The 25650-nt window shown below is 46.2% G+C and overlaps 1 protein-coding gene across 1 annotated transcript in view; it reads right to left on the bottom strand.

The window, feature by feature from the left end:
• Positions 1–22599, bottom strand: part of Armh1 (armadillo like helical domain containing 1) — a 28549-nt gene extending 5950 nt beyond the window's left edge. The window contains exons 1-6 of the mRNA XM_041651122.1: positions 22550–22599; positions 19530–19757; positions 13704–13772; positions 11326–11492; positions 6304–6500; positions 4842–4926 (exon numbers count right to left, since the gene is read on the bottom strand). Of these exons, the coding sequence (XP_041507056.1) occupies positions 4842–4926; positions 6304–6500; positions 11326–11492; positions 13704–13772; positions 19530–19735 (724 nt within the window). The 5' untranslated portion in view covers positions 19736–19757; positions 22550–22599. The remainder of the gene's footprint in view (positions 1–4841; positions 4927–6303; positions 6501–11325; positions 11493–13703; positions 13773–19529; positions 19758–22549) is intronic.
• Positions 22600–25650: the final 3051 nt, after the last annotated feature.

Below are 25650 nucleotides of genomic sequence, written 5' to 3'. Positions count from 1 at the left end.
TCCTGGTTGTCCTGAGGAAGAGCGCTTCAATATAAATTTTCCAGGGGATGTGCTTGGTGGTCGTGTTCTCTGATTCGCGTGTGTTCTGATATCCTGTTAGCTACCTCCTATCCAAATACTGATGCTGAAATACTAAAAGTAGATTAGTTCACTAACCTTTTGCTGCATCATAATCAAAGACCAATGTTGAAACACCAAAAATTGACTGATTAATGGATTCATTGATTAATCATTTATTAGACACAGAATCTTTACTATTTTATGTAGATCAAGCTGGTCTTGAACTTATGGCAATCTTCCTGTTACAGCCTCCTTCATTTGGGATTATGGGGGATATGCCACCATGCCCAGCTAAAAATACTTTTAGAAATTTATTTTTTAGGGCTGGGGAGGCTGATGAGATGGATGGGTCAGTGGACAAAGGCACCTGAAGCCAAGCTTACTAGCTGAGTATGACCCCAAGGTCACATAGTACAGGGACAAAAGTTGTTAGCTGTCCTCTGACCTTCACAACCTTGTAGCATGCATGTGTTCCCTGTAAATAACACACAAATACACACATGTACTAAAGGGCAGGAGAGGATCTGCAGCTAAAGCGCTTGGCTAGGAAGCCTGAGAAGTAGAATTCAGGTCCCCAGCACCCAGGTAAATGCTGGGCTGGCATGGGGGCCGGACTGTGCTGTCAGCACTAGGGAGCCAGAGACGGGGATCCCAGGGCCAAGCTGGCTAGCCCAGCTCACACTGGTGAGTCACAGGTCAGGGAGACACCTCAGGAGAAGGAGAATGGTGGAGGATGATATGGGATGTCAACCTCTGACCTCCGTATGCTCCTGCACACATGTGGGCACACACGCGAGCTCATGCATGCACACAAGCATGCAAGCACACACACTCACACACGCCCACACAATTGTAAAGTCTAGCAGGATGTAGTAAGTCTATGGAGCAAGCCGAGACAAGAGGGTCACTTGAGTCTAGGAGTTCAAGGTCATCCTGGATGATGTAGCAAAACACAAACAAAAATTCATTATCATTATTGCTAATTAATTAAATTGGAGACAGGGTCTCTGTGTGTAGTCCTGTCTGTCCTAGAGATTGCTGCATAGAGCAGGTTCTCCTCCAACTCAGAGATCCTTCTCCTGCCTCTGCCTCCTGAGTGCTGGCAGTAAAGATGTGTGCTCCAAGATATTCCATTATTATCTTTAAAGACCAGAAAAACCAACATCATGTTAATACTATGAGCTAATGATGTGTCCTAAATGCTGATGGGTTGGAGTTATGGTGACATGTTCTCTCTCTCTCAGGTCTCCTGCAGCCAGGCTGTACTCAAGCTTCCTATGTAGTTAAGGATGATCTCAAATTACGGACCTTACCAGTTTGTTAGACGACAGGGTCATTGTAGCTCAGGCTGGCCTTGAACTCCTCACATTCATCCTGTCTCTACTTCCTGAGTGTTGGATTACAGTTGTGAGCCTGAGAGCTACACCATGCTGTCTGCTCTTCTAGGAAAGCTTTCTTGTTTTTGCTTTTAATTCATATTCTATAAGTTTGAGTATTTCACCTTTATGTATGCTGTGCTCCATGTGCAGCGGTGTGCTGGCATGTGCGACTCAACCTGGGTCCCCTGCAAGAGTAGCAACTGTTCTTAATCACTGAGTCACCTCCCCAGCTTTCTCCTCTGAGCCAGTACAGCGAGCCTGTGATGTGCACGGAGTCAAACATCACTGCGGAGACTGGAAACAAGTTGGCCTTGGGATTTCTCCCTAGACCCTGGATAACTGTATAACAAAATTCTTCAATGCTAACTAAGCGTCCCAGTCTCCATGCTGATATGACTGGGTGAACTGAGGCACTTGTTTATAAGTCAGTAGGTTTTGGAGTCTGTGAGATGACCCAGTGGTAGAGGTGCTTGCTGCCAAGCCTTGACACTCATCACACTCTTTCTCACACGCACATACACATGCACATGTTACACATTAAATAGGGTTTAAAATGTTAACATCTTAACTACATTGTGTGTGTGTGTGTGTGTGTGTGTGTGTGTGTGTGTGTGTAGGTTAGAGGACAGCTTGGAGAGTTTCTTCTCTGTATCTGACATCTCTTGAGATTCCTGCTGTGTTGGTGCAGGAGCTTCTCAACCATTAATATCGCTGCTGTCCTTTGGGGCTGATGTACCAGCTGCCCCATCACCTTCATTATAGGAATGTGGCCATTTAATTAACACCTCCTGTGAACTCCAGTTATCAGGTCAATAGGTAAGGTTTTTATTCGGCAAATGAACATTTTTTCGAAATTAATAGTCATTTTATAATCAACTTATTTTTTTTAAGATTTATTAATTATGTATACAACATTCTTTCTGCATGTAGCCAGAAGACGCCCAATGAGGGCACCAGATCTTAGCATAGATGGTTGTGAGCCACCATGTGGCTGCTGGGAATTGAACTCAGGACCTCTGGTAGAACAGTCAGTGCTCTTAACCTCTGAGCTATCTCTCCAGCCCTATGATGTCAGTTTTTCAAGGACTTTTGTATTTCATAAGACAGTGTCATTTTGGTCCGGCATAGTGGCACATGCCTTTACTCCTGGCAGTTGTAGGCAGAGGTAAGCAGATCTCCATTAGTGTGAGACCAGTCTGGTCTACATAGTGAGTTACAGGACAGCTAAGAATATATAGAGAATTTGTCTCAAAAAACCAAGAGGAAGAAAGGAAAAAGACAGTGTCATACCTTGTAGCCCTGCTGAACTCTCCATCCTCCTGCCTCAGCACTGGGATTACACATACCATCACTATGCTCTGGCTCAGAGTTTTCATTAGAGAGTAAGGCAGTTTTCAAAAATGCCTACCAAGTTTGAACAATTCTGTGTGTATTGTGTGTGTGTGTGAGTGGAGGTACATGCGCCACAGCATGAGTGTTCCAGGAGTTGATTATTACAGTATTCTATCTTCATGGATGCCCTTATGCCAGCAGAGGGCATCAGATCCCACTAACGGTAACTGTGAGCCACCTTGAGGTTGCTGGGAATTGAACTCAGGTCCTTCCCTCCCTCCTCCCTTGCTCCCTTCCAATCATTCATTTATTCACAATCCTGACTCTTGCAACAGGTGCAGATGTTAAAATCACAGTAACTAGCTGGATGTGGTGGCAAGCAGAGGCAGGAGGATCAAGAGCTTCAGGCAAGGCTGGACTATGTTTCAAGACCAAGACCACCTAAAACCAACCAACCAACCAACCAACCAACCAAACAGGGTCCTGCCCAGCATGGTGGAGTATGGGGAACAAATGAAATCCAGAATGAATGTGTCATTGACACAAGCACACCCATGTCAAGGACCCCAGAGCCTCAGAGCCATGGAAATGGCAAAGCCTTCTCTGGGTGAGGCTCAGAGGGACAGCAAGGGCTTCTCCAGGACCAAGTACGAACCAGGATGAGTACTGTGGTCTTTTCAAACCAGTGTGTCCAGCAACTATCAACCTCAACCTCTGCTTCTGCCTCCCAGATGCTGATAGCCTGAGACTGTTGGCCACGGAGCCTGCTGCCTCCTTTGCAGCTGTCCACAAACAATGCACCAGCCTCCTGCTGGCTCACCTGCATTAGAGCACTTAGTCCACCTGATTCCACCCCCCCCCCCGTGTGGGCCTGTCTCTCTGTCCATCCTTGTTTCACTTCCTCATTGCCCAAGTCAGGTGTCTAGGACACAAGCCTCTGAGGGCACTGCAATGGAATGGGTTCATAATCCCAGTAGGGAGATAGAATTGAGAGCTCAAGACAAGACATGGCCCCGTGTGGTGCTGCATGCCTGTAATCCTGGCACTTGGGGAAGCTGAAAGAGGAGAAGAGAGCGTTTAAGACCAGCCTAGAGTGCACAAGAGTCTCAAAAGGAAAAAATAAAAAAAACAGTATCAAGAAGCCATCACCAGCCACGCCCGCCATTCGCTCCCTCAACCACCGGACAGCCTGGAAGGCTGCAGGCTTTGTACTCCTAGAATCGGTTTGAGAAAAAGGGAACCGGCTACGGAAGTTCAACAAATGTGTTCAGACTGATATTGAGGTCTTTAAAATCCATTTGGACTTGAGTTTTGTGCATGGTGATAGATATGGATCTATTTTCATTCTTCTACAGATTGACATCCAGTTTTGCCAGCACAATTTGTTGAAGATGCTTTCTTTTTTTCCATTGTATACTTTTAGCTCCTTTATCAAAAATCAGGTGTTCATAGGTTTGTGGAAGTTCAACAAATGAATGACTCAATTAATGAAAACTGATGGATGCCATTAATTAGTCTGAATTAGTCAGTTCGTTTGTTTTACAAAAAAGATGTCCCCTAGGGTGTTCTCTGTTTGTTTATTTTCTTATAAGACAGCCTCATTATGTAGCCCAGGCTAGCCTGGAATTTGAGATTCTCTTGTCTCAGTCTGCGGACAGAGGTCTGTATTAATATGCTAGGTTTTCTTTTTCTTTTTCTCAGTGCTTGAAGTTCAACCCAGGCCTGTGCATGCTGGACAAGCATCTATCACTGATAGGATTCATTCATTCATTCACAGGCCTGACTCTTAGAACAGGTGCAGGTGTTAAATTAACAGTAGACAGCTGGGTGTGGTGGTAGGCAGGGGCTTCAGGGCAGATGGCAAGAGCCACACGAGAGACAGCTCTGAACCTAGCCTGTTCTAAGACTGCTCAAACGAATAAAATACAACTACCATTTTCTGAGGGTCTTGCTGGTTGATACTAAACCAGCCGTTCCCCTCTCCCAATGCTATTTTAGACACTCAGCAACAGTCTCTTTATGATCGGAGGGAGACTCTCACTGCCTTTGGTGACCCAGAGGCCTCCTTACCTTCGTACTGGACCTCCAGGTGCATTGTGCCCAGGACCTTCAACACACAGTCCACGATGCTGGGGTGCGTTGCTCCAATGATTGCCTGACAAGACAGACCAGAAGGAAGAGCGGTGACTCTTTAGGCTCAGAAGAAGTAAAACGAGGACCCCAGAGCTGGGCTGTGGGGTGAATTGACACTGTAGTCTTTAGCTCAAGTTGCATTAAGCCAAGTCTCCTGGCTGCCCACTAAGACATGCAGGACCAAGGGCCGAGACTTCGGGGAGGGGAGGGGAGGAGGGGAGGGGAGGACATGGGAGGGACAAAAGTTTCTCCCTGAGAAACTGATCCTGAAATCCTTTCTGGAATCTCAGCTTTTAGTTTTACCTCTTCAGACTTTACCTGTGCCACACGCACCAGTTACTGAAAGACAAAGAGCCAGGTAAGCAAGGTCTACCTAAGTTCTGATGTAGGAGGCACTGGGGTGAACGCCAGGGTTCTCAGGTCTGAGACGCAGCCCCCTCCCCCCTCCCCAGCTCAGCCCAGCTCAGCTCCAGGAAGCATCCCATCTTCTCCTGACTTGGTGCATCTTCCCGGGGAATTTTATTTACTTCATTTCCACTTGCTATTTAACTGCTTGTGAAATCCAAACTGCTGTCTTCATCCTGGGCCTTTCTCCGGAGCTTCAGCCTTTAATTTTCCATGGCCCAGTAGCCTCTCCAGCAGTTCTGGGCAGTGCTTCTCTCTCTCTTTTGTTTTTTTGAGACAGGGTCTCTCTGTGTCCTTCCTGGCTGTCCTGGAACTCACTCTGTAGACCCGGTTCACCTAGAACTCAGATATCTGCCTGCCTTTGCCTCCCGAGTGCGGGGATTAAAAGTGTGTGCCGCCACCACCCAGCTTGATATTTGTTCTTAGTTCTACACCTTCTGTCTCAGAAATGTCTACCCACCTTGGTCACCTCTGCACCCACTCCCACTGCCACTATTTAGGCCCTTTTGTTGTCTGCTACCCTCCAGCCTGTCTTCTGGAGCACTTGTGAAAGTTTTGACCATCCATGTCAAAACCACATCCCCCTCCTTCGTAGGCATGATGCCACTGTCCTCCAAACCTGACTTCGCTAACAATCTAGGGCAGAAGGCAGGGGGGCAGGGGAGAGCTTCTATAATGAGTGAGATCTGGTCTCTTCCCTTATGCACTCCCTGTCAAATGGATGCCTTTCATCTTTTCTTCAGTTCCTTAGTCATCCTTGTCGTTTGTCTCAACCGCTTTAAAGTCTGCCAATATCTTTCTGATCCTTAAATAAACAGGACAAATCACTCTGCTGGGAGGCATGAACTCCCTGCCCTGCCTTGGCCTTTGGGAAGTGATGCTGACTGTCTAGCAGTTGCGCGGTGGGACACTGAGCTCTGCCTCTTAGGCCTGTGGGAAGTGCTGCTGGACTAGACCATGTGAATCAGAACTCCAGAGCATAGCTGTGGCTCACCTGGGCAGTCCTGAGAGTCTGCATGGCCAGCTGCTGGGCTTTTGGGGACTCACAGGGCAGCAGAGCTATGAGACCTTTATATACTTGATTCTGGTACTTGGGGTTACCATGGACCAGAGCATCCAGCAGAATCTGCACTTCCTCCTGGGTCTCTTCTGATTTAGACTTTGCCAGAAATTCTGCTATGGCTCTCACACCTGGGCAAAGAAGGGAAAATGCGAAATCGGACAGGATTGAGGAAAGCACTTCCCACTCAAGGTTGCACAATGGGGATTGCTTTAAGAGCTGTTCAATCAAGCTTGCTTAACGGAGCCGAAGTTAAGGCTCAGTTTTCATGTTGCATTACTGTCGTGTTTCCTTTCAGCTGTGTGACCAGGGTAGTTGTGTGTGTGTGTGTGTGTGTGTGTGTGTGTGTGTGTGTAGCCTAAAGGGAATTCACGAGGCCATGAGTTTGCTCTTCAGTGAAAACGTCAGAAACTGTTTCATCTGCACATTTTGTAGAGTCAGTTTAAACTTCAAAACACAGTTTTGTTTTCTGTGCTGGGCATACAACTCTTTCCCACCAGACTGTAATTCTTTTCTTTTTAAGACAATCTCACTATGTAGCTCTGGCTGTCCTGGAGCTCACCATGTACACCAGGTTGGCCTCAAACTCACAGAGATTAGCTTGCTTCGACCTCCTAAGTGTTGGGATTAAAGGTGTGTACCACCACACCCAGTTGGTCGCACCCTTTTTAAGGACAGGGCCTTTATTGGTGTTCCAACCTGGGACCCATATTTCCACACAGGGTCTGAGAAAGCTGAAAAAACAAAAGCAACAAAACAAACAAACAAACAAAAAACCCAAACAGGATACAGCTCCTTTAAGAGGCGAGTATTCCAGCAGCTGCACAATAAGGAGAAACAGCAAGCTACGTTAAGAAACACCTGCCACAGTGTGGGCACCAGCTTCCCAGAGCTGGGGCGCTTAAATGTGGCTCCTGGTTAAAAGTTTAGCCAAACCGAGGAGGGGGCGGAGCCAGCCGCCAGAGCCACAGCAGAGGGCCTAGCTATTGCTTAATAGATTAAAGGTTTGGCTCCTGTGGTCAGAAAAGGCTAGAGACATACAACAAAGACAGGTCCGACCAAAAAAAAAAAAAAAAAAAAAAAAAAAAAAAGACAAAAAACCCACAAACCCAAACCTTTAAGCAGGTTACAATGTATTTAAAAATGTGCATAGGCTTAAGAAAGAAAAAAAAATGGGTATAAAGCAGGGCAGTGGTGGGGTGCACATTGCCAGCCTGGTCTGCAAGAGCTACTTCCAGGACAGGCTCCAAAGCTACAGAAAAACCCTGTCTCAGAAAACAAAACAAAACAAAAAAGATAGACAGTCATAGGAAAAATAGTTTAAAAGTCTTTAAAGAGAGTAAAGTAACATAAAGGGGAAAAGGCCCCATAAAAATGGGAAATACACAGGGAGTCTGGATCCTCTATGGTGTTTTGTTGACTGAATTGTTTTGGATGCTGATGAGTGGCAGCTGCTGAGAGACATGGGATTTTAACAGGGACTCCTGAATTAGACCAACCTAGATACTTTAGGGATGTCTTAACATTAAAATGGAATTCAGAAAATAAATCACACTGTGGAAGAGGTTATGCTTGTCTTTTCACAGGAAACGAAAGGCTGTGGATTCCTTCAAGGTTAATAGAGACCAGGTTTGATGGGGGAGACCTCCTAAAAACATTGGCTACAAACATGAAGTGATAAACCAAGAAAAACTACAAGACAGGTTATGTTTACACCGATCCCTCTGCATGAAAATGTTCTGAGACTGGACAACAATGTTACAACTAGTTCCTCCAGGACTTGACCAATATCTCTATTTTCTCAGGGTCCCCTGGTGATGCTTTCTCCCCCAGACAACAGGAAGCAGTCTAGAGAACACAATACCCACATTCCCAAGAGGTAGGGTGGGTAGTTTTTGGTCATTTGGTAGGTTATGGATATTTGTCATTGTTTAGGGGGATATAGGAATATAGGATAAAAAGACAACTATTAACCTCAAATATTTTACATTGGTATGGATTTTGGAATATTGAAATTTAAAATTATTTCTGTTATATGGTATGTACATTGCTACTCTTGTTTGGGGTATTATGTTTATGCAGCTCATTTAAAAATGGAATAATTAAAAATGCACGTAGTAATTTGTCTATAATAATCAAGCTTGTAGTCATATATGTTTTCAAGGTTAAACATATGTATTTTAGATAGGTGATCTTCAAACACTTTAGGGACCTACAGACTATGGCATTTAAAATGGTTTTTTTGTTTGTTTGTTTTAGAGACAAGGTTTCTCTATATAATAGTTCTGACTGTCCTGGAACTTGCTTTGTAGACTGGGATCATCTCTAACTCACGGAGATCTGCCTGCCTCTGCCTCCTGAGTGCTGGGATTAAAGGCATGTGCCACCACTGCCTGGCTAGTAAAATGTTTTATTAACATGGGGCTTTTCATGACAGTGAGACATGTCTGCTCCTGGCAGCACCAATCTACTTCATAGAAGGATGATGGACATCAACAAATCTCCATATGTAGTTTGCTTTTATTGTGGCAAAGTTAGCCATTTGGGCAAGAAACTGTCCTTGCCTTGACTGTTCACAGTATGCTATACCAAACTGGACATGCAGGACACAGAGAAAAGTGACTGCCACACTTTGCAAAGACAAAGTAGGTAGGGCAGTCCTTCAAAATTCTTGGTTTATAGGAAAGTCTGCCAGATATTCTAGGCCTGTAGGTTGAAGATGGATGAACCAATGTTCCAGAGAAACTTGGGTGACTATCCAGGCAACTAGATGTATAGTTCTGAAAGTGGCTTGCACTGCACTTCCTACTTACTCAGGTAACATATCCTCCTGGGGTCTTTGATGGAGTTAAAGACTAGATAGCTATAGTTACAGTTTTCCTTAGTTATGATAGAAGGTAAATTAGGTACAAAACTTTGGACTTATCAAGACAGGATAGATGATAGAGTAATTTCACCAAATTTGCCAAATACAAAAGAAGTAGAGATTGTAAATGTAATTCATTTTTTTCTTTCTTTCTTTTTTTTGAGACATGGTTTCTCTGTGTAGCTTTGGAGCCTGTCCTGGAACTATGTAGACCAGGCTGGCCTCAAACTCACAGAGATTCACCTGTCTCTGCCTCCTGAGTGCTGGGATTAAAGGCATGCGTCACCACCACCCAGCATGTAAATGTAATTCTTATTTGATAACTGTTCTTAGTGTATAAAGTTCTACTATGTTAAAGTTAAAAACCTTTCTTTTTATTTAGACAAAAGGGAGAAATGTGGAATATTTCTTTAACTAGGCAAAGATTGTTACATTTGTTTATGTTGAAGAATTTTTTTAACTGTGAAAAGATGCGTTGCATTTGTTTCATCTTGCCTGCCTAAGACACCTGATTAGTCTACTAAAAAGCTGAATGGCCAATAGCTAGGCAAGGAACGGATAGACAGGGCTGGCAGGTAGAGAGAATAAGTAGGAGGAGGAATCTAGGCTTGGGAGAGAATGAGGGAGAAAGAGATGGAGACGCCCGGGCCCAGCCAGGAGGAAGCAGGGTAGGTAGGACATACAGAACGAAAGAAAGGTAAAATACCTCAAGGCAAAGTGTAGATGAAGAGAAACAGGTTAAGTTAAAAAAATCTAGCCAGAAACAAACCTAAACTAAGGCCGAACATTCATAACTAATAACAAGTCTCTGTGTCATGATTTGGGGGCTGGCAGTCTGAGAAAACCTACTACACTATTATTATTATTATTATCATGATGATGATGATGACAGGGTCTTGTGTTGCTCAGGTTGTCCTCAAACTTACTGTATAGCTGAGGATGAATTTGAACTTCTGCTTCTTCTGCCTTCACCTCCCAACTGCTGGGGTTGCAGGCGTGCACCAGCACATTTAGTTTTAGGGGCCACATTTTTCATCCTTCTCTCCTAACATCTTTATATATACCCAGCACAGTAGGCATTCATTAATTTATTTTTTTTCTTTTTTTATTTATTTATTATGTATACAACATTCCTTCCATGCATGTTTGTATGCCAGAAGAGGGCACCAGATCTCATTATAGATGGTTGTGAGCCACCATGTGGTTGCTGGGCATTGAACTCAGGACCTCTGGAAGAGCAATCAGTGCTCTTAACCTCTGAGCCATCTCTCCAGCCCCGCATTCATTAATTTAAATGATTATTCTTTTTAAAGTTTAGCTTATGAGTGTTTTGCCTGCATGAATATCTATGTACCACTTGGGAGTCTGGTACCTGCAGAAGCCAAAAGAGAGTGCTGGAGCCAGGCGGTGGTGGCGCATGCCTTTAATCCCAGCACTTGGGAGGCAGAGGCAGGTGGATCTCTGTGAGTTCGAGACCAGCCTGGTCTACAAGAGCTAGTTCCAGGAGAGGCTCCAAAAAAACCACAGAGAAACCCTGTCTCAAAAAAAAAAAAAAAAAAAAAAAAAAAAAAAAAAAAAAAAGAGAGAGAGAGTGCTGGATCTCCTGGAAGGGAAGTTACAGACATTTGTGAGCCATTGTGTGGGTGCTGGGAATAGAACCTGGCCCTTCTGAAAGAGCACCAACTGCTGTTAACCCACCGCTATAGCCCAAGCGATATTTATTTATTTTTGGTTTTTTGAGACAGGGTCTTTTTAGGTATCCCTGGCTGTCCTGGAACTCCTTTGTAGACCAACCTGGCCTTGAACTCACAATGATCACCCTGCCTCTGTCTCTCCAGTGCTGGGATTAAAGGTGTGTACCACTGTCTCAGGGTTTGAGCAAATAATGAATCAGGGAAGCCATAAATCTGGTCTTTTGGTTGTGACATGAACAGAAAAGGTCACTGAGGGAACACTAAATGTTTCCTGTGTGCCTACTTGTCCTTTGACAGCTTTTGCTTTCAGCAGGGTGGGTGCTGTCCACTCCAACCAAGTTCTGGGAGATGTGGTGTCCACAGGCTGGCACACCCAGGCTCACACCCAGGACCTACCGTAGCTTTCACAGATGAGTTCCTTGTACTTCCTGCCGGTATTTGCAATAATCTGAAGTAGTTTGATGGATTCCTTTTTGTCCTCTTCCTTGATTTTCTCTAGGCCAAGTATTTCCAAGAGTGTTAGGACACCTCCAATCTCAAGAAATTCTACTAGGTACCGATTGCTGTCCAGAGAGGAGACCATAAAAACAAGATGTTTGAGGGGCTCTGTAGTTGACATTTTCTTTGGGCTGCAAACCAGCTTCCCAAATAAAGACACAGAGACTTGCTGTGAATTATGAGTGCTCAGCCTTAGCTTAGTCTTGTCCCAGTAGCTCTTTTAACTTAATTTAACCTGTTTCTGTTCATCTACGTTTTGCCTCAGGCTTTTTATTATTCTTTCATTCTGTATGTCCTACTTTCCTGTTTCCTCTGTTGTCTGACTGACTGGCCCCTGGTGTCTCCCTGGCATCTCTTTTCTTTCTTCTCCAGAGCCTAAACTCCTCCTACTACTTACTTTCCCTGTCCGAAAGTCCTCCTATATCTCCTCCCTCCCTATTGGCTGTTCAGCTTTTTTTTTTTTTTTTTGATTTTTCGAGACAGGGTTTCTCTGTAGTTTTTTGGTTCCTGCCCTGGAACTAGCTCTTGTAGTCCAGGCTGGCCTCGAACTCACAGAGATCCGCCTGCCTCTGCCTCCCGATGGCTGTTCAGCTTTTTATTAGACCAATCAGGTGCCTTAGGCAGGCAAGGTAAAACAGCAACACATCTTTACATAGTTAAACAAATATTCCACAACATAAACAAATGCAACACATCTTTGCATAGTTAAACAAATATTCTGCAACAGGGCTCCTTAACACTGAACTGAAGGCACCCAAGGAAAAGGTACTGTCTTCACAAACTTGCCTCCAACCCAGGAGATGTCCACAGAGACAGATGTCCACAGAGACATAATTTTTTGGACTTTTACAAACTATTTAATATATAAAAGCATATTATAATATATAAGTATTAGAATATATGTGCATATATATATATGTGTGTATGTATGCATATATAGGAAGTCACTTTGTAGGTCAGGCTGCCCTCAGACTCAGAGATCTAACTCCCTCCACCTCCCAAATGCTGGCGTCAAAGGTGTGTGCTAAAACCACCCAGCTATATATTTGTTTAGATGACCTCACCATGCTGTCTTGAACTTACTATTCTGCCTCAGCTGCTGGAGACACTGAGACTACAAGCACGTACTACTGTGCCCAGCCAAGAAAATGCTGGAACTAAATCCAACAGGCATTCTTGGCTTTGTCTCTTTCTAGTCTCTGTGTCTGCCCTCCTGCTTTTTTTGGACAGGATTTCACTACGTAGACTAGGACTGCCATATAGATCAAGCTGGCCTTGAATCTGCAGAAACCCCTGCTTCCTGCCTACTGGGAATAAAGGTGTGAGCTCCCACAGCTGACCAGCTCCCAGTCCTCCCTTCTCTCTCCCCTCTCCTCCCTTCTCTCTCCCCTCTCCCTTCCCTTTCTTATTCCCAGGCCTCTTCTTTCTAAAACGGCACTTTAATTGTCCTCTGGTGAATCTTGCTTCCTCCACTCAAGGACCATGTGGATTTGGTGGGGCAAACACGTGACAGGGGTGCCATCCTTCTGACATCCTTCTGCAGAAGGCTGGTTAAGTGACCTATGCTGGGTCGCCTAGACCTCGCAGGAATAGATACACTCCCTTGAAGGTGTAAATGAGCTACAGGGATGGTTTCTGGAGGATCTGAGGACCCCAGTACACAGAAGTCTCTGAATCCAGGGACTGAGTGAGAAAAGAAAGGGATAAAGAGATGAAACCCTGGAGAACTCAGTAAAACCCCTGGGCCTGATCAGACCTGAAATATGTACATCCACCCTCTGAAAGATTTATTTATTTATTATGTATACAGTATTGTCAGTATTCTGTTTGCATGTATGCCTGCAGGCCAGAAGAGGGCACCAGATCTCCTTACGGATGGTTGTGAGCCACCATGTGGTTGTTGGGAATTGAACTCAGGACCTTTGGAGGAGCAGGCAGTGCTCTTAACCACTAAACCATTTTCCCAGCCTCCCCCCCCTGAGCTTTTTCATCTAAGTGAGCCAATAAATCCCCTATTCCCTAGTCTAGTATAAATGTGGTTTTTTATTTTACTTTTAGAAAATATATAATACTCAACCAACAGGGTGCTGACTAGGGAAGGGCCAATGGGAAACAAGATGGAGGAGCAACTAGAGAAGAATCCCAGTCATCTCTGAGCCCATCCCAAGAACTTTGATACACCTGCTGGTATCTAGAACCTATGGCCCCAAGTGGACTGAATACACCATGAGCCTCATTTGTGGCTGAGACCAGAGTCTCTTGGGAGTGGGACGTACCTGCTCACGGCAGACAAGAAGATGCCAATGGACCTCAGGATCTTCTCTAGATCCACGCCAGTCATATAGCTGCAGCAGCGTTAAGGAATGCGCCCAGGCAGCTTTCCACTTGGCCTGATTCCCTATACTACTGCCCAGGGTCCAGGATGAGCAAGCGGCTGACATGTGCCCTTGACCCTGAGGGGAACCCCTGGCTGAAGGGCAGAGCTAGCACATTGTGTGTTGGAGTGTTGGGCCACAGCTCGGGTCTTGGCACAGCTCACGATTTTAGGCCTCATTCTTAGACGTCTCTACCAGGAATTAGCTTCAGCTGGGCAGAGTGGCGCACGCCTTTAATCCCAGCACTTGGAAGGCAGAGGCAGGTGGATCTCTGTGAGTTCGAGGCCAGCCTGGTCTACAGAGTGAGTTCCAGGACAGCTAGGGCTACACAGAGAAAACCTGTCTCAAAAAAACAAAACAAAAAACAAACAAACAACAACAAAGAATTAGCTTTATCGTTAATTCTCCATTCTGTACTTGCTCAAAGTTTTACACTGGAGGTCACTATCCTTATGAAGAATTGCACGGCTTCCTAATAAGAATAACAGGAAATGGAGGAAAAATTAAACTCTGATTTAAAACAACCTCAGCATTTAATGTTATTTTTTAATGTGAGCCTTTGCAAAAAGCCTCGCCGTAATAAAGCATCCGAAGCACGCTTCGGCTCAAATGCAAGGTATGAAATCAAACCGCAGCAGAAAGGGAGCCAGTCAACAATTACTAGGCTCATAACACATCACAGGCTCTTAGAACACTTAAGAAATTAGCTGGAATTATTGCAGTTCATGAGGATGACTGAGAGCCTCCAGGACTGGTACAGGCTAATGTAATGGGCTGGAGGTAATGGTGCTTTGTTGGGGGGGGGGGTGAGGCAAATTATCTCTGCTGCACCCCAGTTCCCAGGATGCCAATAGAAGGAGAGACAGATTGGCTCATTAGGAAAGGCTTTTTACTGCAAACATAGTGTTTGCTCCGAAGCCAGGCTCCCCTGCCTGTTGCTCTCATAGCTTGGGCTAGGCATCTCTTTATTGCCGCCTTGTCCCTCTCTTCATCCCGATCCCCTTCCCGTTCCTGCCTCTTTGTCTGAAGTTACTAGCTATGCTGACCAGCATCTGGCATCTTCTTTTCCCTGTGTTCAGGCTAGTTTTGATTTCAGTCAGTTATTATACATGCTTGTCTTCTCTCCCTCCTCCTTTTCTCCTCTCTTTCCTCCCTCCCTCTCTTTTTCCTCCCTTTCTTCTTCCCTCCCTCTCTCCTTTTTTTTAAAAATATTTATTTATTTATTATTTATTTATTATATTATGTGTATAGCATTCCTTCCACGTGTACCTGCAAGCCAGAAGGGGGCGCCAGGTCTCATTATAGATGGCTGTAAGCCACCATGTGGTTGCTGGGAATTGAACTCAGGACCTCTGGAAGAGCAGTCAGTGCTCTTAACCTCTGAGCCATCTCTCCAGCCCCTCTCCTTCTTTTTGAAAGGGTCTTGTTATGTAGCCCAGGCTGGTCTGGAACTCAAAATGGTCCTCCTTCAGCATCCCGAATGCTGGCAGCTAACAGTGTCACTGCCATTGTATAAATCACGGGTTGTGCTGATCTGTTATGGGAGTTTAAGACCGACAAAAGGTTTGGGCTTCTGTGGTCAGTTTTGCAAAGGATGGCGATGTTATACCGGTTTGTTTCCCTTCCAGGCGGATAACTGGAGGAGTTGGTGGGAGGAACCTCTAACTGACTATACTGTCACTTTTACTGGGCTACTCCTAACGGCAGACTCACCAAAAAGGTAAGCTGTGGATGAGTCTTGGTGTAGAAATGGGGTCTATTGACAGTCATCCTGTCAACAGTGGCTCGGTGTCCTCATGTCCATCATGTCTAACAGTGGCAGACGCATGACGTGTGGAGAAGGCACGAGGCCCAGTGTGTTAAACACACTGACTACAAAGGAGAAGAGGCGAGCAGAGGGCACGTCCCTTAGAAGCATGACACCCTACAGCAGAGGCAGAGAAGCCCATGGTGACAGGAGGAGGACAAGGAGAAGAGGGCTTCAGAAGGGGCAGTGGACAGGATTAGCTGTGCACTCCTCAAACCCCACCCAACACTTGGGAGGCCGAGAGAGGAGAATCACATGTTTGAGGGCAGCAGCCACACAGCAAGCTCCTGTCTGGGAAAGGGGAAAGGAGGAACCGTGTGGCTGTTGGAGAGGGGTTGAAACTCGGCAAGGTGAGGGATACCCTTGCTTTAGGTCAGAAGCTTAAAAGGGCACAAAAACCAATTCCAAAATCAAAGCCGCCATGTTTCTTCTTTTCTCCTGTTTCTTCTTTCAGACAGGCAGGGTCTCATGTAGCCTAGATTGAACAGCTGAGCTTGATATATGGCAGAAGATGACCCTGAATTCCTGATCCTCCTCCTCCGTTTTCCAAGTTCCAGGGTTACAGACATTTGTCCACCGGCCTCACTTGCTTTGCTTTCTTCCCTTCCCTTTGACTTCATCAAATCCTACCTCAATGTAACACTCAAAACACTGACATCAAGGTCAAGTGTGGGTGGGCACTCACACACATAATCCCAGCACTTGGTGATGGGGGCAAGAAGAGTTCCACAAGTTCCAGGTCAGCCTGGACTACATAACAAGATCCAGGCCAGACAGAGTAATACAGGGAGACCTTGTCTCAAAACAAACCAAACCCAAGTCAAAAAAAGTTAGTAGAAAGTTCCTGATAAAGTATCAAGGTTTCAAATGAAGCCAGTGTCAGGGCAGGTACCTCCCTCACCTCTCCCTGTGGTCCCAGGAAATGCTGAGACAAACAAGGAAAACAGTCTAGGCTTAACAAAGCAGCCGCGGACAGCTGGTGAGGTTAATGTTTAGCTGTGGTGCAGAAGACAGAGCTCAGGGGCTGATGTTTCCCATGCACAACAGCTCTACCACCAAACTCCTCAAACTCCTGAAAAACCGTGTTTGCTGAGCTGCTGCGTGAACACCTGGCCTGAGTCCTCAGGGTGCTGAGTCAGAAAAGAGGGCAGGCTGAGGTGGCACACACCTGGAATTCCAGCACTTGAAAGGAGTTCAAGGTTATTATTGTTGTGCTGGCTGGTTTTTATGTCAATCTGACACATTTCTGGACATCTGGGAAGAAGGAATCATAACTGAGAAAATACCTCCACTGGATTGGCCTGTAGGCACACCTGTAGGGCATTGTCTTGGCTGCTGACTGATTGGCCTGTAGGCAGACCTGTAGGGCATTGTCTTGGCTGCTGACTGATGGGGGAGGGCTGAGCTCACTGTGGGAGGTGCCACCCCTGAACTGGGGTTCCCAGATGGTGGAAGAAAGCAGGCTGAGCAAGCCATGGAGAGCCAGCCAGTAAGCAGTGCTATCCCATGGCCGCTACTTCAGTTCCTGCCACCAGGAACCTTCCTGAGATCCTGCCCTGAATTCCTTAGATGAAAGACTATCAGGTGCAAAGTGAATGAAACCCTTTCCTCCCCAGGTGTTTTATCACAGCAACAGAAACCCTAACACTTGGCCACACAGTGTGTCAAGGCCAGCTTGGGTTATGTGAGACCTTGTCACAATCAATCAATCAATCAATCAATCAATCAATCAATCAAGGAACGTGGCAGGGTTAAACCCTCTTGTCTGCTAACTAAGCCTTCTGATAAGGTGCAAGGCTGACTGGCAATTTGCATTTAATTAAAAGGAAGAAGGAATTAAGATATAAGGTAGTAGGGCTCATAGAAGAGGAGAGGGTTCAGAAAAGAAGAAAAATACCTAACAGAAAGGTCTGCGGTGAGCCGGGGTGGACCTCAGAGGTGGGGAGTTTGCTGAGCATGTGTAAGGTCCTGGGTTCAAGCCCCAGCTCGGGGAGAAGAGGTCGGCTGATCCACTGGGAGCACTCTCTCACAGCACAGCTTCAGTTCGCACACTGTCAGCAACGGCATCCCGGCTGTTTCCCGTGGCTCTGCCTCCAGGACCCCAAACCGCACAGGCGCTGCAACTTGTCCCCAAACGATTTTTTTAATGTTTATTTATGTATTTTATATATGAGCGCTTGTCTGCATGTGCACTCACACACCAGAAAAGGGCATCAGATCCCACTATAGAGGAGTGTGAGTCACTATGTGGTTACTGGGATTTGAACCCAGAACTTCTAGAAGAGCAGTCAGTGCTCTTGATTGAAGTGGCACCTCTTTTTATATTTTCTTCGTACTCACCTAGTTTCCTAAACCAGAAATGTAAGAGCTCGCCTGTGGCATGAGCAGAGCCAGTAGCTGGGCATCTCTAGGTTAAAAGCTCAGATTCAGGAAGGAAATTGGAGACTCTTCCAGCTGGCGTCATAATAATGGATTTGATTGTTCAGGGAGAGAGAATGGAATGAGCAGAGACAAGGCAGGGGACAGAGACTCAAGTAACACCAGGAATTAAGGAAGGAAGGCCGAGGGTCAGCCAGAAGCAGAGAGAAAGCACGAGAGCCAACTCACAGACAGCAAGGGAATGGTTTTGAGAAGTGGGACAGGGTGACTGGCAGATGCCATCAGGAGGTCATGTATGAGGAATGAGGATGTGGCCACTGGGCTTGGCAGTCAGAGAACCTCGCTGGTGGAGCTGGGCGAGCGGAAGTGAGACTGCAGTGGGAGACAGGGAGACACAGTGACCTTTTCAGCTGGCTTCATCGTGAAGGGGAAGGGCTGGGTGAGCTCAGGGTTGAGGTTAGGATTTAATTTTCATTTTTAGAGTTAATGCCAGGCACGGTGATGCCCATTTGTGGTCCCTGCACACGGGTGGCGGAGGCAGAAGGGTCAGGACATATTGAGCAATACGATATTTGAGGCTGTCCTGGGCTACAGAAGACTCTGACCTCCCCCCAAAAGGGATGGGGTGGGGCTGGAAAAATGGCTCAGGTCTAAAGAGCACTGGCTGCTCTTCCAGAGGACCCAGGATCCATTCCCAGCACCCTCATGGTGGTTTACAATTATCTGTGACTCCACTTCCACATGATCTGATGCCTTCTTCTGGCCTTTGAGGGCACTAGGTACACATGTGGTACACAGACATACACGAGGCCAGGATACACACACACAGACACACACAAACACACACATACACACACACTAATAATAAAAGATGAGGAACAAATTGGTGATAAAGAAAATGAAAAAGATGTAAGACCAAAAACAAAGTCCCTAGGGAAGAGTCAAGTATAGAATAAACATAACTAGCTGCCCCAAGCCTCAGGAGGCAAAAACAGAGGTAAGAAGGTAAGAATAGCCGGGTGATGGTGGCGCACGCCTTTAATCCCAGCACTCGGGAGGCAGAAGCAGGCGGATCTCTGTGAGTTCGAGGCCAGCCTGGTCTACAAGAGCTAGTTCCAGGACAGGCTCCAAAGCCACAGAGAAACCCTGTCTCGAAAAACCAAAAAAAAAAAAAAAAAAAAAAAAAGAAGGTAAGAATAAGGGTACACTTAGAGTCGGAAAGACAGAAAGTCAATAGAATTCTTGACTTTGGGGATTTTTTTTTATCATTTTCAGTTTTTTTTTTCCCACCGAGACAGGGTTTCTCTGTAGCTTTGGAGCCTGTCCTGGAACTCGCTCTGTAAACCAGGCTGGCCTTGAACTCACAGAGATCTGCTTGTCTCTGCCTCCCAAGTGCTGGGATTAAAGGTGTACGCCACCATCACCAGGCTATTCTTTTCAGTTCTAAAATATTGGACCCAAGAGAAAAACTTCCTCAACTATACATACTGTTTTCTCTCTTTGAGTGACTCCCCACTTCCCAACCGTTCAGAAAAGGATACGTGATTCTAAGCCAGGTGGTCAATCGTATGAGGAACAAGCTGGCTCCCTGGGAAAACTCCAGCTCCAGCTCAGGGCCAGTCTTCCCTTCGTTGGCTTCGATGAACTTGGTAAGAATCTGTGTTCTCAGGCCTTTGCCGGCATTGTCCCACTCTTGCAGAAAACTCAGGAGGCGGCTGATTGCCGCCTGCTCCTTTATAGAAGTCATGTTCTACCAGTCCCGATGCTGACTACAAGGCACAGAAAATGGGGCACCACAATGTTTAGAACCATGCATGGCTGAGGGCGTGGCTCACTGCAGTGCTTGCAGGAGCCTCTGAGAGCCTTCCCTAGCACTACACAAAACAAAAGGAGTGAATGGGTGGGTGATGGCTGGGGCTGTAGCTCACTGGCAGAGTACTTACTGAGCATGTGCAAGATCCTGGGTTTGCTCTCCAACACTAGGGGAAAAAAATCCTCGTGAAATGGCTACCTGCTATGTGAGCAGGCGGGTTTTAGCCAAGCTGTAATGGGCTCAAAATATCGTGGTGGCCCAGCAGTGACACAAAGTTACAGTCCGGGTACTGAGGCAGGGGGAGGAGGATTTCAAAGACAGCAGGGGCAGAAGCCGAGAGAGAGAGAGAGAGAGAGAGAGAGAGAGAGAGAGAGAGAGATTGTTTCAACAACGACGTTGTGCAGCAGGGGCTGACCTAGAACTCAGAGATCTGCCTGTCTCTGTTTCCTGGTGGTCAGACGGTGCCACAGTGCTTGCTTTATTTTTTGAGACAAAGTCTTGCTACGTAGTCCAGACTGGCCTCGAACTCCTAACAAACCTCCTGCCTCAACCTCCTGAGTGTTGGATTACAAGAGTTCAGTTAAACATATGTGTAAAATGTGGGTATGTGTGTATATGTGTATGTTGGTGTGAACATGTGTGTGAACATGCATATATTGGTGTGCACAGGTGTGTGAACATACATGTGTTGGTGTGCACACATGTGAGGACATGCATGTATATATGTATGTTAGCGTGCACACATGTGTGAACATGCATGCGTGTATGTGTGTATGTTGATGTGCACATGTGTAAGGACTCTAGGAGCCAGCCATGAGAAAGAGACCACCCAAAGGAAGTTCTTTACTTTCAGCCATTATCATCTGCCAGTGTAGGACTCAGCCATGATAAGCTTAATAGAGGCCTGGTTCTCAGTAGTTTTCCCTGAAGCAACATCTGGTTGCAGGAAGAACCACAAACTGAGATTACCTGAGCACCACCCAAGAACAAACCATCCAAAGGAAATGCCTAACATTCCAACCGCTGTAGATAGGCTCACCTGCCAGCACCCACTCACCAGGACACCCCTAGACAAATGTCAGCCAACCAGGGGTCCTGAACCCTAGAAATCCCTCACCCCCACCTTTACTACTATAAAACCCAACTCTAACTCAGCTCGGGGATCTCCGATTATTCCAGTACACACAGATTATTATTAATATTCCAAATTGGACACACAGAGAGACAGAGTTTGCAAACTTGTATAAAATAAAAACTCTTTGCTTTTACATATGGAACTCGGTCTCTGTGTTGATTTTTGGGGGACTTTGCGGATCTGGGCATAACATGGATGGACATGCATGTGTGTATGTTGGTATGTGTGCATGTGTGTATGTTGGTATGTGTGCATGTGTGTATGTTGGTGTGTGTACATTGTGAAAACATGCATGTGGAGGTTCGAGATTGTTGTTTGGTATCTTTCTCAACTGTGCTTTACCTTAGTATTACATTTTATTTTTATTTTTTGAGATAGATTTTCATTATTTAGGCTTGGCTGACTTGGAACTCCCTCAGGAGACCAGGCTGGCCTCTAACTCACAGAGATCGGCCTGCCTCTGCCTCCTGAGTGCTGAGATAAATGGTGTGTGCTACCATGCCTGACCCTGACACCTTATTTTTTGATATAAGGTTTTTCATTGAACCTGGAACTCACCAGCTTGGCTAGACTGACTGGCCATGGAGTTCCAGGAATATACCTGCCTTGGCAGCCACCCAGTGATGGCTTTATAGACGAGGTTTACCATGCCTGGTATCTCCATGAAGGCCAGAAAGAGGAATCCAGCAGGGTGGTAGGGGAGAAGGTGTTTGCTAAAAGCCCCGGTGTGTCTGGGAGCGCATTTCAAGCAGGTGGGAGACTGGGTCTTTTGAGACCCTGCCCCCTTTCTGTTGATTAGTTTAGCAAAGTTGTTATTGTTGTTCTTTTTTTTTTTTGATTTTCAAGGCAGAATTTCTCTGTAATAACTTTGATTGTCCTGGAACTCTCTTTGTAGACCAGGCTGGCCTCAAACTCACAAAGATCCACCTACCTCTGCGCCTCCTGAGTGTTGGGATTAAAGGCATGTGCCACCAGTGCCTGGCTGGCAAAGTTCTTCTTAACCTTGTATGCAAGGCATTTATTCTAACTCTTTAAAACAACGCAAAGTAAAGTTAGTAGGAAGAACAACTTCTTATTCCGTAGCTGGATTAATGGGCTGTGGTCTGTAGGAGCCTGTGTCCTTGGGAGAGTGTTTGCAGTGGGGGGAGGGAAGGTTTAAAATAAACCCGTTTCCCAAAAACAGTTGTGATTGAAAGTGTTATTATCCATAACAAACGTTAGAGCTGATGGGATGGAGGCATGCGTGGTGCTTTCGTCTGACAGACAAGTGAAAGTCATATTTCACATTATCATGGGGTCTCTGTGATTTACAGAATATTTGTGAAACATTACGTGCGGCGGCCATGATTGATATGGAGGGAACAGCTTGTGTGTAGGGGAGATGTGTATTTCACATAGACGGTTCAACATGAAATTTACAGTCCCATAAAGTGCTCCTACATCTTCGCCAGAGATCTAGTTAAAAGGACTTTACAGTCTGAAACATCCTAAAATTGATTCTAAATTAACGTTTCCTCACATGTATTTGAGATATTGATGGGGCCCTGCTATCAGGCTTTTATTAGGGAGCAATAATCTGAGGCAGGCTGAGACAGACGTACATACATACCAACCTCCACTACTCCCCAGAGGACACGGGGTCTGTGCTCCTGGGAAGGGCGCCCACGCAGCTTCAGGAAGACTCCACAGGGTCCAATCAGCCTTTAGAACTGGGGGGAACAAGAGTGGACCAACCTAAACACAAAAAAATGACCAAACCTTCATGGGGTGCCATCAATTATGGCAAAGTCTTATTGCAGTCGGAGGCATAAAGATACTGTCATAGGCTGTAGCCACCTTCAACAGTCAAACTGACCTTAAGAAGATGGGGACCCCAGAGTGGAGGGGCTGAGACACCAGCATTAACCTTATCAGGATGGATTCTTCACAGGGTCAGAACTCGAACGCTATCAGAGAAGCACCCAGCTATTCTGGGGTAGGAAACTCCAGGCAGGATGCTCCGCAGGATGGAGCTCACTCTTCCCTTCTGTTCTCCTTTCCTTTCTCTTTGCTTTCCCTTCCTCCGAGAAGGAATGATGTTGCCTCGGCTGACCTCAAACATGAACTTCTTTTGCCTCAGCCTATTTGTGCCCAGCATACCTAACTTTAATTGTTACGTGTGCAGGGAAGGCCAATCGAGTAGCTCTCTACAGGGTGTTGTGGGAAGCGAGAGCTGCATGCAGGCTCACCAGGGCCCTGGAGGCACTCCTGGAGAAGAACAGGAGGCTTGGAACCAGACTGGGCTCCAGTCTGTGAACTCAAAGCAACACGCTGCCTCTCCCCGCCTCCCTCCACAGGCGACAGTCATTTTCAGCTCTTCTGGTATTTTCTTCTGTGTTTCTAAATAACAAATGCACATACAACTTGTATGAGCTGACCTGTGTTTCCATCTGTCACATATACTGAAATCCCCACCGTGACCTTGCTTGGAGGGAGGGTCTGTGTGTACACGCCAGTGCATGCCAGTGTGCAGACGTCGACAGTCTGCAGGCAAGGTGAACCTCGGATGCCATCCCTCAGATGCGGTCTCTCGCTCTCTCTCCCGGGTCTCACCAACGAGGCAAGGTTTGCTTTGCTGACTGACCAGAATCATTTGTCTCTGCTGCATTACAAGAACGACAGTGTGCCTGGCTTTCTCTTCCTTCTGGGTTTCCTCTGTCTCCTCTTTAAATGTGGACACCATGGATTGAAGTCAGGTCTTTATGCCTGTGAAGCGAACACTTTACCAACTGAGCTATCTCTCTGGCCCTGACAGGGTAGAGTGGGGTCATTAAAGTGCACCTTCGTTTAATATGAAGGAATTTTTACAAGAACAGGTCAGGGCTGGGTGTGGTGGCATACGTCTTTAATCCCAACTCTTGAGAAGCAGAGGCAGGTGGATCTTTGTGAGTTCAAAGCTAGTCTGGTCTACAGAGTGAGTTTCAGACCAGCCAGGGCTATATAGTGAGACCGTGTCACAAAAAACAAAAGAATGGTTGGGCAGTGGTGGCTCACGTCTTTAATCCCAGCACTCGGGAGACAGAGGCAAGCAGAGCTCTGTGAGTTCGAGGCCAGCCTAGTCTACAAGAGCTAGTTCCAGGACAGCTAGGGCTATTACACAGAGAAACCCTGCCTCTAAAAACAAAAAACAAAAAACAAACAAACAAACAAAAAAACAGTAGCCAGTGCTTGTCACCTCTGAGCCATGGCTCCACCTCCATTCCTGTTGTTTAACCTACCCTGCCTGCGGTTCTTTGTCATGGTAGCCTCAGCAAACTGATACACTACTAATACTTGATTTATCAATCCTGGACAAAATTTATTATTTATCATTCTGGCGGATGAGGAATTAGTTCTCTTGAAGCGCTCCAACCCTCCCTTTCCTCGTGCCCATCCTCACAATATAATTTCCCACAATTTACAGTTAAATCAATAGTGTTTACATTATTGACCAAGTAAATAAACTCTTCAGCTAAGCAATAAAATACTATTACATTTTCTTTCCGTACGGCTTGGCTTTTTCCAAGAGTCAATCATGACCGTTTCGCTTCAATCATTTAGTTCTAATTATCTGCAATGATTTGCCCCGCAAATGTTCCATATGTAGCAGTAGTTTTTTCTAAATGTTCAGCCCACAGCTGACTAGTGTCTGCTTCTCCCCGGAGGCCTGTGTCCACAGACCTCTTTCTCCTTCAGGTGGGGCTGGGGACGCAGCCTGGTGTAGAAATACTGTCTTGGGGCTTCTTTCTGCCTCTCTTCATCGTAGCATGGCACACCGTGCTCCTTGATTCCCTCCCTTGTTTTACTGGGGCATGTTCTCTAGTGGCATCTGTAGGTGTGTCCCAGAAAATCCGCTAACACCTCCTCTGTTGGAGGCTACCCCTCTTGGACAGCCTGGGTGTAATGACGCCATGCAACAAAGCCTCCCCTTTGCTTCCGCGAATAAGTCTGATGTCTTTCGGCTTCCTGCCTGAGCCCTGGTAGTGCTCCAATCCTGGACTTTAAAATCTTTTCTGTAAGGGTGCGCTGGGGATGGAGCTCAGCAGTGGAGCACTGACCTGAGCATGCGTGAGTGCTGTTTGAATAGCCAGCCCTGGGGAGATGGACACAGATCTTGATGGGCACAAGGTACGGGGACAGCACAGGGCCTTCTCTTTATTGTATTAAAGAACCTGGCTGGGCAGCAGCGGTAAACGCCTTTAATCCCAGTACTCAAGAGGTGGAGGAAAGTGGACTTCTGTGAGTTTGAAGCAGGCTTGGAAATCTCTTGATTATTGCCTACAATGGCTGGAAAATAGGGCTGGAGAGATGGCTCAGTTGTTAAAAGTGCTTGTTGTTCTTTCAGAGGACCCGAGTGCAGTTCCCAGAGCCCATGTCAGGCAGCTTTCAACTGCTTGTAACTACAGCCTTGTAGGCCAGCCTGGTCTACAAGAGCTAGTTCCAGGACAGCTAGGGCTGTTACACAGACAGACCAGAAGAAGAAGGAGGAGGAGGAGGAGGAAGAGAAGGGGATGGAGGGGGAGGAGCTGGGTTTGATTTCTAGTACCTACATGGTGGCTCACAACCTTCTGTAACTCCATTTCCAGGGAACCTGCCATCCTCTTCTGGCCTCCACAGACACCAGGCATGCACATGTGCACAGACATACATATGGGCAAAATATTCGTACACATAAAACAGCAAAATAAAAAACCTT

Source organism: Microtus oregoni, unplaced genomic scaffold (assembly GCF_018167655.1).
Source record: "Microtus oregoni isolate MIOR12 unplaced genomic scaffold, Mior012 000005F_ref0000423, whole genome shotgun sequence".
Taxonomy (NCBI): Eukaryota; Metazoa; Chordata; class Mammalia; order Rodentia; family Cricetidae; genus Microtus; species Microtus oregoni.
The sequence above is the reverse complement of the archived record's forward strand: the minus strand, read 5'-3'. Positions and strand labels throughout refer to the sequence as shown.